This window comes from Rhinopithecus bieti, unplaced genomic scaffold (genome assembly GCF_001698545.2).
Source record: "Rhinopithecus bieti isolate Rb0 unplaced genomic scaffold, ASM169854v2 scaffold_82287, whole genome shotgun sequence".
NCBI lineage: Eukaryota > Metazoa > Chordata > Mammalia > Primates > Cercopithecidae > Rhinopithecus > Rhinopithecus bieti.
Genome location: NW_016830049.1, coordinates 12,959 through 27,075, shown reverse-complemented (window position 1 = coordinate 27,075; position 14,117 = coordinate 12,959). Strand labels below are relative to the sequence as shown.

The 14,117-nt window shown below is 39.8% G+C and overlaps 1 protein-coding gene across 1 annotated transcript in view; it reads right to left on the bottom strand.

Moving 5' to 3' along the window:
• DPY19L4 (dpy-19 like 4) overlaps positions 1 to 14,117 on the bottom strand; it is a 73,395-nt gene that overhangs the window by 49,958 nt on the left and 9,320 nt on the right. Inside the window, exons 3-6 of the mRNA XM_017865191.1 lie at positions 6,736 to 6,860; positions 2,732 to 2,822; positions 1,655 to 1,776; positions 1,399 to 1,544 (exon numbers count right to left, since the gene is read on the bottom strand). Coding sequence (XP_017720680.1) covers positions 1,399 to 1,544; positions 1,655 to 1,776; positions 2,732 to 2,822; positions 6,736 to 6,860 — 484 coding nt within the window. The remainder of the gene's footprint in view (positions 1 to 1,398; positions 1,545 to 1,654; positions 1,777 to 2,731; positions 2,823 to 6,735; positions 6,861 to 14,117) is intronic.

The window sequence follows — 14,117 nt, the reverse complement described above, 5'->3', positions numbered from 1 at the left end:
CAATTAAATATAACTTCTACTGTCATGGAATATGAAAAATATATAATCTAGCATATATTTCAACCAGAACTGTTTATTTTGAACCCATCAAGCCTTTACATATAATTTCCAGATTACAGAAACACAGGAGATAAAGGTAAAAGCTAAATGACACCACAGGATGCAACAAGACTTAGTCTCTTCAACATAAAAAGGGGGACTATGTTAGATTTAGAGTATCAAGGAACAGAACAACCAGATGCACTATGGAGTCCTGGATTAAATCCTGATTTGCATAAATCAGCTATATAGAGTATTTTAGGGTTAACCAGGGAAACTGTAATAAGGTCGGGTATTAGATAAGATAAAATGTTACTGAAATGTAAAGGCAGTGACAGTTGAACAGACAAAGCAGCATTAAAAAAAAATGTATTGCAGCCAGGCGCAGTGGCTCACACTGGTAATCCCAGTACTCTGGGAGGCCAAGGCAGGTGGATGACGAGGTCAGGAGATCGAGACCATCCTGGCCAAGATGGTGAAACCCCATCTCTACTAAAAATACAAAAAAATTAGCCAGGCATGGTGGCGGGCGCCTGTAGTCCCAGCTACTCTGGAGGCTGAGGCAGGAGAATGGCGGGAACCCGGGAGGTGGAGCTTGCAGTGAGCTGAGATCGCGCCACTGCACTCCAGCCTGGGTGACAGAGCAAGACTCCGTCTCAAAAAAACAAAACAAAACAAAACAAAAAAAACTATTTTTTCTTTTGGTAATTTACTGATTTTAGTAAAAAATACATATACAAATACATAGATTAATATACACACACATTCACCTAGAAGAAGACCCAAAATTCAGATTCTAAGGATTAGGATGAATTTAAAAAAAGAAAAAGATCCAAAAGAATATGCTGGTATATTATGTCTCAATTTTTGCATGTAGTGGCATAAAACAACACAAATTTATTCTCTCACAAAGGCCAGCAGAGTATGGCTGGATGCTCTGCTTAGCATCCCTAAGCTAAAATCAAGGCATCAGCCAGGGCTAAAGTTTTCATCAGGGGCTTGTAGTCCTCTTACAATCTCATTGGCTACTAGCAGAATTCATTTCCTCCTTGCTTCATACCTGTAGTGGTGCAGAAAATCCTTCTCATACCTCAAATCTCTCTGACCTCTCTTTCTACACAGGCTGGAGAAAGCACTTTGGTTTTAAGGGCTCACGTGATTAGACCAGGCCCACAGGGTAATCTTTCCAGTCTGTCTAATGTGCTATATAAAGTATCATAACCATGGGAATGGCATCTCATCATATTCATAGGTTCTGAGAATTAGAGTGAGGAATGTTGGGGAGGGGAGGCATTTTCAGAACTCTGACTACTATAGTCACAGAAAGTTTTTAAAAATCAATTAAAACAGCTTTCTTACCTGTTAATAATGAACCATGCAACAGTAAGCATTCCTGCTAGCCACGTTCCACTCATAAGCCAACTTGTAACAAATAAAGCAGTAACATATATTCCTTGCAATCCAAAAACAATGCCAATATAGAAATACACTGGCTCAATAATCTCCTATGTGGAAAAAACAGAAAGAGAACAAGATAATAGGATGGCATTAAATAATTCGCGGATTCATGACTACATGAGAAAATAAATAATAGGGTCCAAAGAAAAATACATACATTGCTACCAGTGGCTTGGTATAAAACGCTAGCAATAAGTTCCGGATATAAAGACATTTGCTGCACTGCATTTATAGTCTTCAGAGATACAGTTTTGTTATTGTGTGTCAGTTCATAAACACCTAAAGACAGAAAGATTTTTCTCCAGATTATTTATTCTGCTTCACAGTAATTAAACATGTCATTCATTAGTCCTTAAATATTTAATATTGTTATCAAGAAAGATCCCAAATAGAATACTCCATGCTGCATTTTCCAATTTTTAAAAATTTAGCACAATAAAGAGAAATATCTATATTCTGAGACAAATCCCCACATGAAAGGTCCCAATATAGTAGAACAGAGATTATTAGAGGCTGGGAAGAGCAGAGGGGAGCGGAGGATAGGGAGAGATTGGTTAATGGATACAAAATTACAGCTAGATAGGAAAAATAACTTCTAGTATTCTGTAGTACTATAGAATGAATATGGTTAACAACAATTTAGTGTATATTTTCAAAAAGCTGAGAGTCGATTTTGGATATTCATAACACAAGAAGTGATATATGTCCAATGTGATGGATATGCTAACTACCCTGATTTGATGATTATACACTGTGTATAATATGAAAATATCACTCCCCATAAATATGCACAATTACTACATGTCGAGTAAAAATAAAAGGAGGAGGAAAGGTTCTAAAATAGAAGAACAATGTTTTATTTAAGAAAAATGTTGACATTATGGCCAGGCGTGGTGGCTCACGCCTGTAATCCCAGCACTTTGGGAGGCCAAGGCAGGCAGATCATGAGGTCAGGAGATCGAGATCAGCCTGGCCAACATGGTGAAACCCCGTCTCTACTAAGTACACAAAAATTAGCCGGGCGTGGTGGTGTGTGCCTTTAATCCCAGCTACTCGGGAGGCTGAGGCAGGAGAATTGCTTGAACCCGGGAGGTGGAGGCTGCAGTGAGCCGAGATCGCACCACTGCACTCCAGCCTGGGTGACAAAGCAAGACTCCATCTTGGGGAAAAAAAAAAAGAAAAGAAAAGAAAAAGGAAAATATTGCTATTAAAAATGTAACTGTGGTTATCATACCTCTTTCAAATGAAGGTGCCTTTAACATATCTTTATAATAGGAATAATAAATGGCACTGTCACCCTGAAACGTGATTTCCCGTTCAAGCTCCTAAAAGAAAATGAAATAGTTATTTAAAATTGAATTTTTTTTTTTTTTTTGAGACAGAGTCTTGCTCTGTCGCCCAGGCTGGAGTGCAGTGGTGCAATCTCGGCTCACTGCAAGCTCCGCCTCCTGGGTTCACGCCCTTCTCCTGCTTCAGCCTCCGAGTAGCTGGGACCACAGGCGCCCACCACCACGCCCGGCTATTTTTTTGTATTTTCAGTAGAGACAGGGTTTCACTGTGTTAGTCAGGATGGTCTCGATCTCCGGACCTCATGATCCGCCCATCTTGGCCTCCCAAAGTGCCGGGATTACAGGTATGAGCTACCACGCCCGGCCCTAAGATTTAATTTTTTTTGCTTTTCAAGAGATGGAGTCTCTCCCTGTTACCCAGGCTGGTGTGCAGAGGCACAATCATGGCTCACTGAAACCTCAAATGATCCTCCCACCTCAGCCTACCCAGTAGCTAGGACTACAGGCACATGGCCGACGTTTTTTTTGTTTTGTTTTGTTTTGTTTTGTAAACAAGGGGGTCTCACAATGTTGTCTAGGCTGGATTTTCTGAAGTTTTCAATTTCAGCCTCTGGCCCAGCGTGGTGGCTAACTCCTGTAATCCCAGCACTTTCGGAGGCCAAAACGGGTGGATCACTTGAGGTCAGGAGTTTGAGACTAGCCTGGTTAACATGGTGAAACCCTGTCTCTACTAAAAATACAAAAATTAGCCAGGCGTCGTGGTGTGTGCCTGTAACCCCAGCTACTCGGGAGGCGGGAGAATCGCTTGAACTCAGGAGGCAGAGGTTGCAGTGAGCTGACATCACACCACCGCACTGCAGCCTGGGACACAGAGCGAGACTCTGTCTCCAAAAATAATAACAATAATAATAAAATAAAATAAATTTCAGCCTCAATCTTCTGTCTTCCTTCTCACCTTCTAAATTCTCACCTTCCAAATTAACATATTAATAATATTTATCCTTTTATTCAAAGACATGAATTTTCTTTAATTACTTGTGGCTCCATTAATGAGGAACTTAACTTTTTAGTAATCTGGCAATAATTTTAATGAAACATTAAGGTTTAAAACGAATTGTAAATCACAAGTCATCACTTGTTATATATAATATATATCAGGAAAATCTAGAAGAAAAACCACAAGACATCCCCTAAGAATAGCAAGAATAGTAAGACAGACAATAACGAACGATAGTTGAAGTGTTAGACTCCACAATAAAAAGACAAGTTTAAGGAGAAAGTCATATTTTCTATTACTGTTCCACATCTCTATGTATCCAGAACAGCAAGTCTTTAATTAGTACTTTGCAAGAGCAACAGATACTTAATCAGTACTCTACACATGAACTTCCAGAGGTACAGCAAATCTTAAAATTCCTACAATCAGGCTAATTAGAACTAAGAATATAATAGTAAAAATAACATTAGGAGGCTTTGTGCTTTTAGACTGAATCAAAATTTTATGAATCTATAATCTTTTAAAATCAAATGAATTATTTTATGCATAATATGTATCAATTAATACAAAACAAAAGATATTAGAGCACTTTTCACAAAGTTTGATCAACAGAACTTCCTAAAATGTTAATGGATGTTACCAAAAAAGAATTCTGTAGTTAAATAAGTTCTGAGAAAGACTAGATTAAACAAAGTTAAATAGCTTTATTATAAGACTTTTCAGAGTTTCAGTATATCTTATATATTGTGACTCTCCAAGAGGAAGTCTTTTCAGATCTATTTTTCCCCATCTTGAGATTGCTATGGTCTGAATATATGTGTCCTCCTAAAATACATATGCTGAAACCTAACACCCAATGAGAAGATATTTGGAAGTGGGATATCTGGGAGGTGATTAGGTCATGAGGGCAGTTCCTTCATGAATGGGATTAATGTCCTTATAAAAGAGGCCCCATAGAGATCCCTTGCTCCTTCCACCATGTGAGGATGCAGCAAGATGATCCCTGTTATAAACCAGGAAGCAAGCCCTCACCAGACATCAAATCTGCCCATGCCTTATCTAGGACTTCTCAGCATCCAGAACTGTAAGAAATAAATTTCTGCTGTTTATAAGCCATTCTGTTGTTTATAAGCTTAAGTTACTTTTTTTTTTTTTTTTTGAGACGGAGTCTTGCTCTGCCGCCCAGGCTGGAGTGCAGTGGCCGGCTCTCAGCTCACTGCAAGCTCCGCCTCCCGGGTTCACGCCATTCTCCTGTCTCAGCCTCCCGAGTAGCTGGGACTACAGGCGCCCGCCTCGTCGCCCGGCTAGTTTTTTGTATTTTTTAGTAGAGAAGGGGTTTCACCGTATTAGCCAGGATGGTCTCGATCTCCTGACCTCATGATCCGCCCGTCTCGGCCTCCCAAAGTGCTGGGATTACAGGCTTGAGCCACCGCGCCCGGCTATGGTACTTTGTTATAGCAGTCTGAATGCACTAGGAGCTTACTGACCTAAATAAATTACTTTAAATTTTTTTTTATGAATGCAAACATTTGTTTCTAAGATTTCAAAGATGTAAACTCTCAATCAATGCTTCTCAAGTCTACTGAGTATATGAAATACCTGAAGACCTTATTCAACTGCAGATTCTGATTTTAAAGTGGAGTCTGGGCCGGGCGCGGTGGCTCAAGCCTGTAATCCCAGCACTTTGGGAGGCCGAGACGGGCGGATCACGAGGTCAGGAGATCGAGACCATCCTGGCTAACATGGTGAAACCCCGTCTCTACTAAAAAAATACAAAGAACTAGCTGGGCGAGGTGGTGGGCGCCTGTAGTCCCAGCTACTCGGGAGGCTGAGGCAGGAGAATGGCGTAAACCTGGGAGGCGGAGCTTGCAGTGAGCTGAGATCCGGCCACTGCACTCCAGGCTGGGCGACAGAGCGAGACTCCGTCACAAAAAAAAAAAAAAAAAAAAAGTGGAGTCTGAGAGTCTATGATTCTGAAAAAGCTCCCAGATTCTGCCAATGCTCCTGACCCATACACAAAGCTTTGTAAAACAAAGTTCTTAATGAAGGCCTTCTAATTTTCAAAGCTTTGGTTATTCTCAGTTCTGCCTATACAACATAATCACCTAAAAATATTCATCGACATACTGATCACAGCATGTCCACTGCCTCTACCTAAGAATCTGAGAGGGAGGTTATCTTTGAAAGCTCCCTAGATGATTCTGTCATACATCCACTGTTGAGAACTGCAGTTAATCTGCATAACATTTCCAGGGAAATAATACATGCTACAGTAATAGCTAAATCAAGACAGACATAGTCATTAGTTAAATGTCTTGATGGTGTTAATTAAACCAATTGCTTTAAAATACTTGGTCAGCTTGACTAAAAAATAAGAACAACAAAAAACCCAGTTTGGGCTCAAAATTTAAAACTCTACAAAGCCAAGAGGACTCTGCAAACAAACTTATTCAAAAGTCAAACTATGAAATTATGAATACAACTATAGCAACTGAAGAATCTGTGGAAATATACATGATTGAAAACCAAACACTAAACACAGTAATGAGGCAAAATCTTAATACTATGTGATGCCTGTTAATCCCTTTCAACTCCCTCAAAAACATTCTAATCATGTGATCTAAAAATTAAAATATTTTAATACTAAAACTTCCACAGATTGTTTCTGAAATGTGAACTACCTACCAAAACTATGAAAAGGCTGGCTAAACTCCCTAACATTTCACTGTCATCAAAAGTCCCTGATAAGTTAATTGCACCCTCATAGTTTTATTCTATAAAATACACTATTAAGTGTTTTAAGGTTGATACTGTAACTATATTCTCAAAACAGCTTCTGGAGCACTTTGTTCCTAATAGCCATAAATAAGACAGGACTTGTCATACTTATCATACATATATTCTGGTTCCCTGGGAAAAAAGTTTCATGTGCTCAAAATTCTTTCTTCTTACCTGCCTGTTGGAAAACCAGAATTTCCGTTCATGGTATGCTGATAAGTAGAGAGCATACATCATACCACTAGTAACCGCTGCAAGACAGCCAATGAAAATCTTTGCAAAGCGTTGAAATAATACATCTGAAAAGCATATTAAAAGTAATCAAAAGGTAATATGTACCCTTGATATGATGTGATTAAAAATGGCATTCTACCTCTATGGTCTTTGTCCCCAAAACCCACAACTCGAGTCTAATTGTGAGAAAAGCATCAGATAAATTCCAATAGAGGGGCATCCTACAAATATATCTCTCAAACCGTCAAGGTCATCAAGAACAAGAGCTTGAGAAAGTATCAAAGCCAAGAGAAGCTTAACAGACATAACAGACATAATAAGTGTCACATGGTATCATGATGGGCTACTGGGACAGAAAAAAGACATTACGGGTCAGAAACTGTGGCACTTTGGGAGGCCAAGGCGGGCAGATCACTTGAGGTCAGGAGTTTGAGACCAGCCTGGCCAACATGGTGAAACTAAAACACAAAAATTAGCTGGGTGTGGTGGCGCACACTTGTAATCCCAGCTACACGGGAGGCTGAGGCACAAGAATCATTGAATCTGGGAGGTGGAGGTTGCAGCACGCCGAGATCACGCCACTGCACTCCGGCCTGAGGGACAGAGCGAGATTCCATCTCAAAAAAAAGAAAAGAGAAAAGGCTGGGCACATTGGCTCACGCCTGTAATCCCAGCACTTTGGGAGGCTGAGACGGGCAGATCACGAGATCAGGAGATCGAGACCATCCTGATTAACATGGTGAAACCCTGTCTCTACTAAAAATACAAAAAATTAGCCGGGTGTGGTGGCGGGCGCCTGTAGTACCAGCTACTCGGGAGGCTGGGGCAGGAGAATGCCGTGAACCTGGGAGGCAGAGCTTGCAGTAGGCCGAGATCGCGCCACTGCACTCCAGCCTGGGCAACAGAGCAAGACCCCATCTCAAAAAAAAAATATATGTATATACATAAGGTAAAAAATAAGGAAATCTGAATATCTGAATAACATATGATCCTAAATTAATAATAATGTATCAGTATTGCTTCATTAATTCTAACAAATGTACCATACCAACGTAAAATTTTAATAAGGAAACTCCATATGTGGGAATGTAATATAGGAACTGTATCTGCTCAATTCTTCTGCAAATCTAAAATTGTTTTAAAAATTAAAGTATAGGCCGGGCGCCATGGCTCATGTCTGTAATCCCAACACTTTGGGAGGCCAAGGCAGGTGGATCACCTGAAGTCAGGAGTTCGAGACCAGCCTGGCCAACCTGGTGAAACCTTGTCTCTACTAAAAATACAAAAATTAGCTGGGTGTGGTGGCGGGTGCCTGTAATCTCAGCTACTCAGGAGGCTGAGGCAGGAGAATCACTTGAACCTGGGAGGCGGAGGTTGCAGTGAGCATAGATTGCACCACTGTACTCCAGCCTGGGCGACAGAGCAAGACTCTGTCTCAAAAAAATAATAAAATAAAAAAATAAAATAAGATAAAATTTAAAATCTATATTCTGCAAGAGGAAAAAGTTCAAAGATCTGTGTCACAACATAAATATACTTAACACAATAGAACACTACACTTAAAAATGGTTAAGATGGGCCAGGCACAGTGGCTCATGCCTGTAATCCCAGCACTTTGGGAGGCCGAGGCGGGCGGATAACGAGGTCAGAAGATTGAGACCATCCTGGCTAACACGGTGAAACGCCATCTCTACTAAAAAATACAAAAAATTAGCCGGGCGTGGTGGCAAGCGCCTGTAGTCCCAGCTACTCGGGAGGCTGAGGCAGGAGAACACGGTGAACCTGGAGGCGGAGCTTGCAGTGAGCAGAGATCACACCACTGCGCTCCAGCCTGGGTGACAGAGTGAGACTCTGTTAAAAAAAAAAAAAAGTGGTTAAGATGAAGCTAAATGTGGTGGCTTACGCCTGTAACCCCAACACTTCCAGAGGCAGGCAGATTGCTTGAGCTCATGAGTTCGAAACCAGACTGGGTAACACGGTGAAAGCGTGTCTCTTCAAAAAATTAGCCCGTGTGGTGGCGAGTGCTTGTAATCCCAGCTACTTGGGAGGCTGAAGCAGGAGAATCGCTTTAGCCCAGGAGGCAGAGGTTGTAGTGAACCGAGATGGCACCACTGCATTCCAGCCTGGGCAACACAGCCAGAACTTGTCTCAAAAAAAAAAGAAAAAAAAAGAAAGAAAGAAAGGGTAAGATGGTACAAAACTTAGTCTATAAATATCAAAAAGTAATCCAAAGGAATGTAAGACCCAATATCTAAAAAAAGTACAGGCTCATTCAGAAATTATTTTTTTTCCTTTCAGGATTTTTTTTTTCATTGAAGAATAACTCACTATAAACCTAAAGCCATGTAAAATGTACAACTCAGTAAGTTTTGATTATCATGTTTTAAAAGATCACATACAACTGTTATATATGGACACAAACTACTTCTTTTTTAAATTTTATTTTTGTAGAGACAGGATTCTTGCCATGTTGCCCAGGCTGGTCTCAAACTTTGGTCTCAAGAGATCCTTCCACTTTGGCCTCCTAAAGTGCTGAATTACGGGCATGAGCCACTGCTGCATCCAGCCTGTAACTGCTTCTTAATGAAACAACGTAAGACACATTTGGATTTTGTATACAAAAGATGATTCAGTCCTGCTACAGCCATTGAGTATAATAAGCATAATAAATAAAATAAGGGACTAAAGGCCTAAAACCCAGTGTTCTGTTACCGAATGACTGACAGTAAAAATCAACTTGATTTTTTTTAGCTAAACTAAAATTTTAGTTATTTTTATAACATTATTAAAACATAATAGTTTGCATAGCATGTTGCAATTGTGTTATGCAAACTAGTATAGAGTAATTAAATATCGATAAATTAATAATCATATTCTAAATGTTTGAAAAACACTCTGCAATAAATCCAATATTAGCATCAATGTGATACAAGTGTTTTAAAATTTGTTTCACTGGTGTGGTGGCTCACGCCTGTAATCCCAGCTCTTTGGGAGGCTGAGGTGGGTGGATCACCTGAGGTCAGGAGTTTGAGACCAACTACAGCCAACATAGTAAAATCCCATCTCTACTAAAAATACAAAACTAGCTGGGTGTGGTGGTGCATGCCTGTAATCCCAGCTACGGGGAGGCTGAGGCAGGAGAATTGTTTGAACCCAGGAGGTGGAGGTTGCAGTGAGCTCTCACACCAGTGCACTCCAGCCTGGGCCACAAGAGCGAAACTCCATCTCAAAATAAAATAAAATTTCCAGTAGCATGTGTAAAGCATCTGGCATGGTTCCTGATATACAGTAAGAGCTCAGCAAATACTGGCTATCATTATTGTGCCACACAAGCATACCTGAAAAAATATATGAAATCATTAAAGCAATGTTGAGACAATATGAACGAACTATAAAAACTAGTAAGAAAAGTAATCTAGGGTGGCAGTTTGGCAAAAGCACTTAGAAATTTCTAAATGGATTTCCTGGGGTTTTTTTTTTCATTAAGGCTTAGACAATGGCAAATTAATCCTACTTATCAGGAACTATTATAAAAAGTATATTCAATCAATTTCTATATATAAATGCCTAACCTTAATACTACTTTTTTTTTTTTTTTGAGACAGAGTTTCGCTGTTGTTGCCCAGGCTGGAGTGCAATGGCATGATCTCGACTCACTGCAACCTCCGCCTCCCGGGTTCAAGCGATTCTCCTGCCTCAGCCTCCCGAGTAGCTGGGATTACAGGCATGAGCCAGCACGCCTGGCTAATTTTGTATTCTGAGTAGAGACGGAGTTTCTCCATGTTGGTCAGGCTGGTCTTGAACTCCAGACTTCAGGTGATCCGCTCACCTCGGCTTCCCAAAGTGCTGGGATTACAGGCATGAGCCACCACGTCTGGCAATAATAAATATTTTACTTTTGTAAGGAGTCAAAGATGGAGTAGACATCAAGCTTTCAGTGTTTGGCATAAGTACACGTATTTTAGAGAAAATAAGGAGCTCTGGGTCCTAGAAATTGTCTTAAAATAAAACCATTTTAGTTTGAAAATCTAAAAGGATCTGACTTTAAGCTGTTAGTCACAAACCAGACTAATCAGATAACTTCTATGTGCATCAGTCCCTTCATTTGTAAAATGGTGATCAGGCACACAAAATTAAAAACAGTTATAAAATGTCACTATCAGTAATACAGAACACAGTTAAGTAATATTTAATGCACATAAAAAAGCCAATGATACGTTGAGAAAAAAATGCAGGGTTCAATTTCACAAAAAGTGGAAAAAAAACTATAAGTACATAGAAAAAAAGCCATACTTATGCCAAAATTTTAAGAGTATTTATATCTACTGAAATTATGGATGCAGTTTTTTTTTTCCTCTACTTTCCACATTTTCTACCCTGAAAATATATTTTTGTAGTTGGGGAGGAAATACTATTTTGTAGTCGATATTTCTAGACTTATTTAATTTTCTTTCTTACATTGTATTTTTCAAATTAAAAAATTTTTTTTTTTTTGAGACAGAGTCTTGCTGCATTGCCCAGGCTGGAGTGCAGTGGCGCAATCTCGGTTCACTGCAAACACCACTTCTCAGGCTTAAGCAATCCTCCTACCTCAGCCTCCCAAGTAGCTGGGACTATAGGCATGCACCACAACATTCTCAGCTAATTTTTTTTTTAAATTTTTTTGTGGAGATGAGGTCTCGCTATATTGCCTAGACTTTAATTTTTTTTTTTTTTTTTTGGAGTCTCATCTGTTGCCCAGGCTGGAGTGCAGTGGCACATTCTCGGTTCACTGCAATCTCCACCTCCTGGATTTAAGCAATTCTTGTGTCTCAGCCTCCCAAGAAGCTGGGACTACAGGTGTGCACCACCACGATTGGCTAATTTTTTTATTTTTTTATTTTTTGTTGAGATGAAGTCTCACTATATTGCCTAAGCTTACATTTTTTGTTTTTTTTGTGATGGAGTCTCCTCTGTCACCCAGGCTAGAGTGCAGTGGCACAATCTTGGCTCACTGCAACCTCCACCTCCCAGGTTCAAGTGATTCTCATGCCTCAGCCTCCCAAGTAGCTAGAACTACAGGCATGCACTGCCACATTTGGCTTTTTTTTTTTTTTAGTAGAGACAGGGTTTCGCCATGTTGGCCAGGCTGGTCTCAAACTCCTGACCTCAAGTGATACGCCTGTCTCGGCCTCCCAAAGTGCTGGGATTACTGGTGTGAGCCACCAGTCCTGGCCAAAATATTTTTAATACACGATATTCATTTCTCTCCTAAGCAAAACATACTCACTCCTTCTCAGGAGAGAACCTGAGAGCAGTTTACTCAATCTGTAGTTAGGGGCTCAAATGTCATTTATTTCAAGACCTGAAGAGTTAAGAGTTATTTTAAATCTAGGCTGGCAGTTCAACAGTACGCTCTCTCAAAAGCTTAACTAGCAATTCTTCTATGTATTTACCTAACAGAAATGAAAACATATGTTCAAGGAAACCAGTACAGGAATGTTCATAGCATTCTTATTCATAACGACTAAATACTAGAAACAACCTAAATGTCCAACAAGAGGAACAAGGATAAACAATTATGGTACAGTCATGCCCTGCACAATGACATTTCAATCAACAATGGACTGCATATATGATGGTGGCCCTATAAGATTTTAATACCGTATTTTTACTGTACCTTTTGAGTTTAGATATATTTAGATACACAAATGCTTACCATTGTGTTACAACTGCCTACAGTATTCAGTACAGTAACATACTGTACAGGTTTGTAGCCTGGGAGGAATAGGCTATACTACATAGCCTAGGTGTGTAGTAGGCTGTACCATCTAGTTTGTGTGAATATGACAAAATCACCTAATGGTGCATTTCTCAGAACATATCCCTGTCATTAAGCAACACATGACTATATATTCAAACACTGGAATATACTTAACAATAAAGGGAAATGAACTACTGAGATACACAACATGGATGAATTTCAAAATGATTATATTTTTATTTTTTATTTTTATGAAATAGGGTGTCATTCAGTCACCCAAACTAGAGTGCAGTGGCATGATCATGGCTCACCAGAGCCTCAATCTCATGGGCTTAAGTGATCCTCCCGCCTCAGCCTCCCAAGTAGCTGAAACTACAAGCACGTGCCACCATGCCTGGCAAATTTTTATATTTTTTGTAGAGATGGGGTTTCGCCTTGTTGCTCAGGCTGGTCTCAAACTCCTGCACTCAAGCAAACCTCCTGCCTCGGCCTGCCAACATGCTAGGATTACACACATGGCTAACAAGAGTGAGCCAACGCACCCAGCCACAAAATATTACATTTTTCAAAGATAACATACTGAGCTGAATGAAAGAATTTGGACACTGAAGCATGTATGATTCCATTTATAATGAAGTTCTAGAACATATGAAATTATTCAGTAGTGATAACTATCAAAACAATAGGAATGAGGTACAAGGAAACTTTCAGAGATAATGGTAATGTTCTATAGTTTGTTTTGCCTGCATTCACATGTCAAAATGCATTTAATTAAACAACTAAGAATCTGTGCATTTAATTGTATGTTAATTATACTTCACTTTTAAACAATTAAATCACTCATTTTGCAAAGAAAAGTTTTATTGATTTACCTACTTGATTTCAGTCAGCTCCGTGTTCCAGTAACTATAGCTACAAATTATTCTAGATATGCCACGCTCAAAGGCTAAATTGCACATCTTTTCTAGATATGCCTTCTCAAAGGCTTCATTATACATAGTTTGAGTTTATTAAACTTTTGTGGGCCAACAGCTTTAGTTCTTTTTGTCTAAGTCCTGTGTCCAACAAGATTTAGTAGGAACTACCTTAATTTATTCACACATTTTAACAAATTGTACAATAGCTATGCCCTTGATTTGACCTTTGCACTAAGGACTCATCTTAATCAGCCTTTGTTACTCAAAGCATTTCTCTTTTTTTTTTTTTTTTTTTGAGACGGAGTCTCGCTCCGTCACCCACGCGGGGAGGGCGGGGCACAATCTCGGCTCGTTGCAACCTCCACCTCCCAGGTTCAAGCGATTCTCCTGTCTCAGCCTCCCAAGAAGCTGGGACTACATGCGCCCGCCACCATGCCCGGCTAATTTTTGCATTTTTTTAGTAGAGACAGGGTTTCACCATGTTAGCCAGGATGGTCTCAATCTCCTGACCTCGTGATTCACCCGCCTCAGCCTCCCAAAGTGCTGTTATTACAGGCTTGACCCACCGTGCCCGGCCTCCCATTTCGTGATTTTAACTTTTATTGGTTGAAAAAGACAAATGGCTTTTTCTTTTCTTTTTTTTTTTTTTTAAATAAAGACAG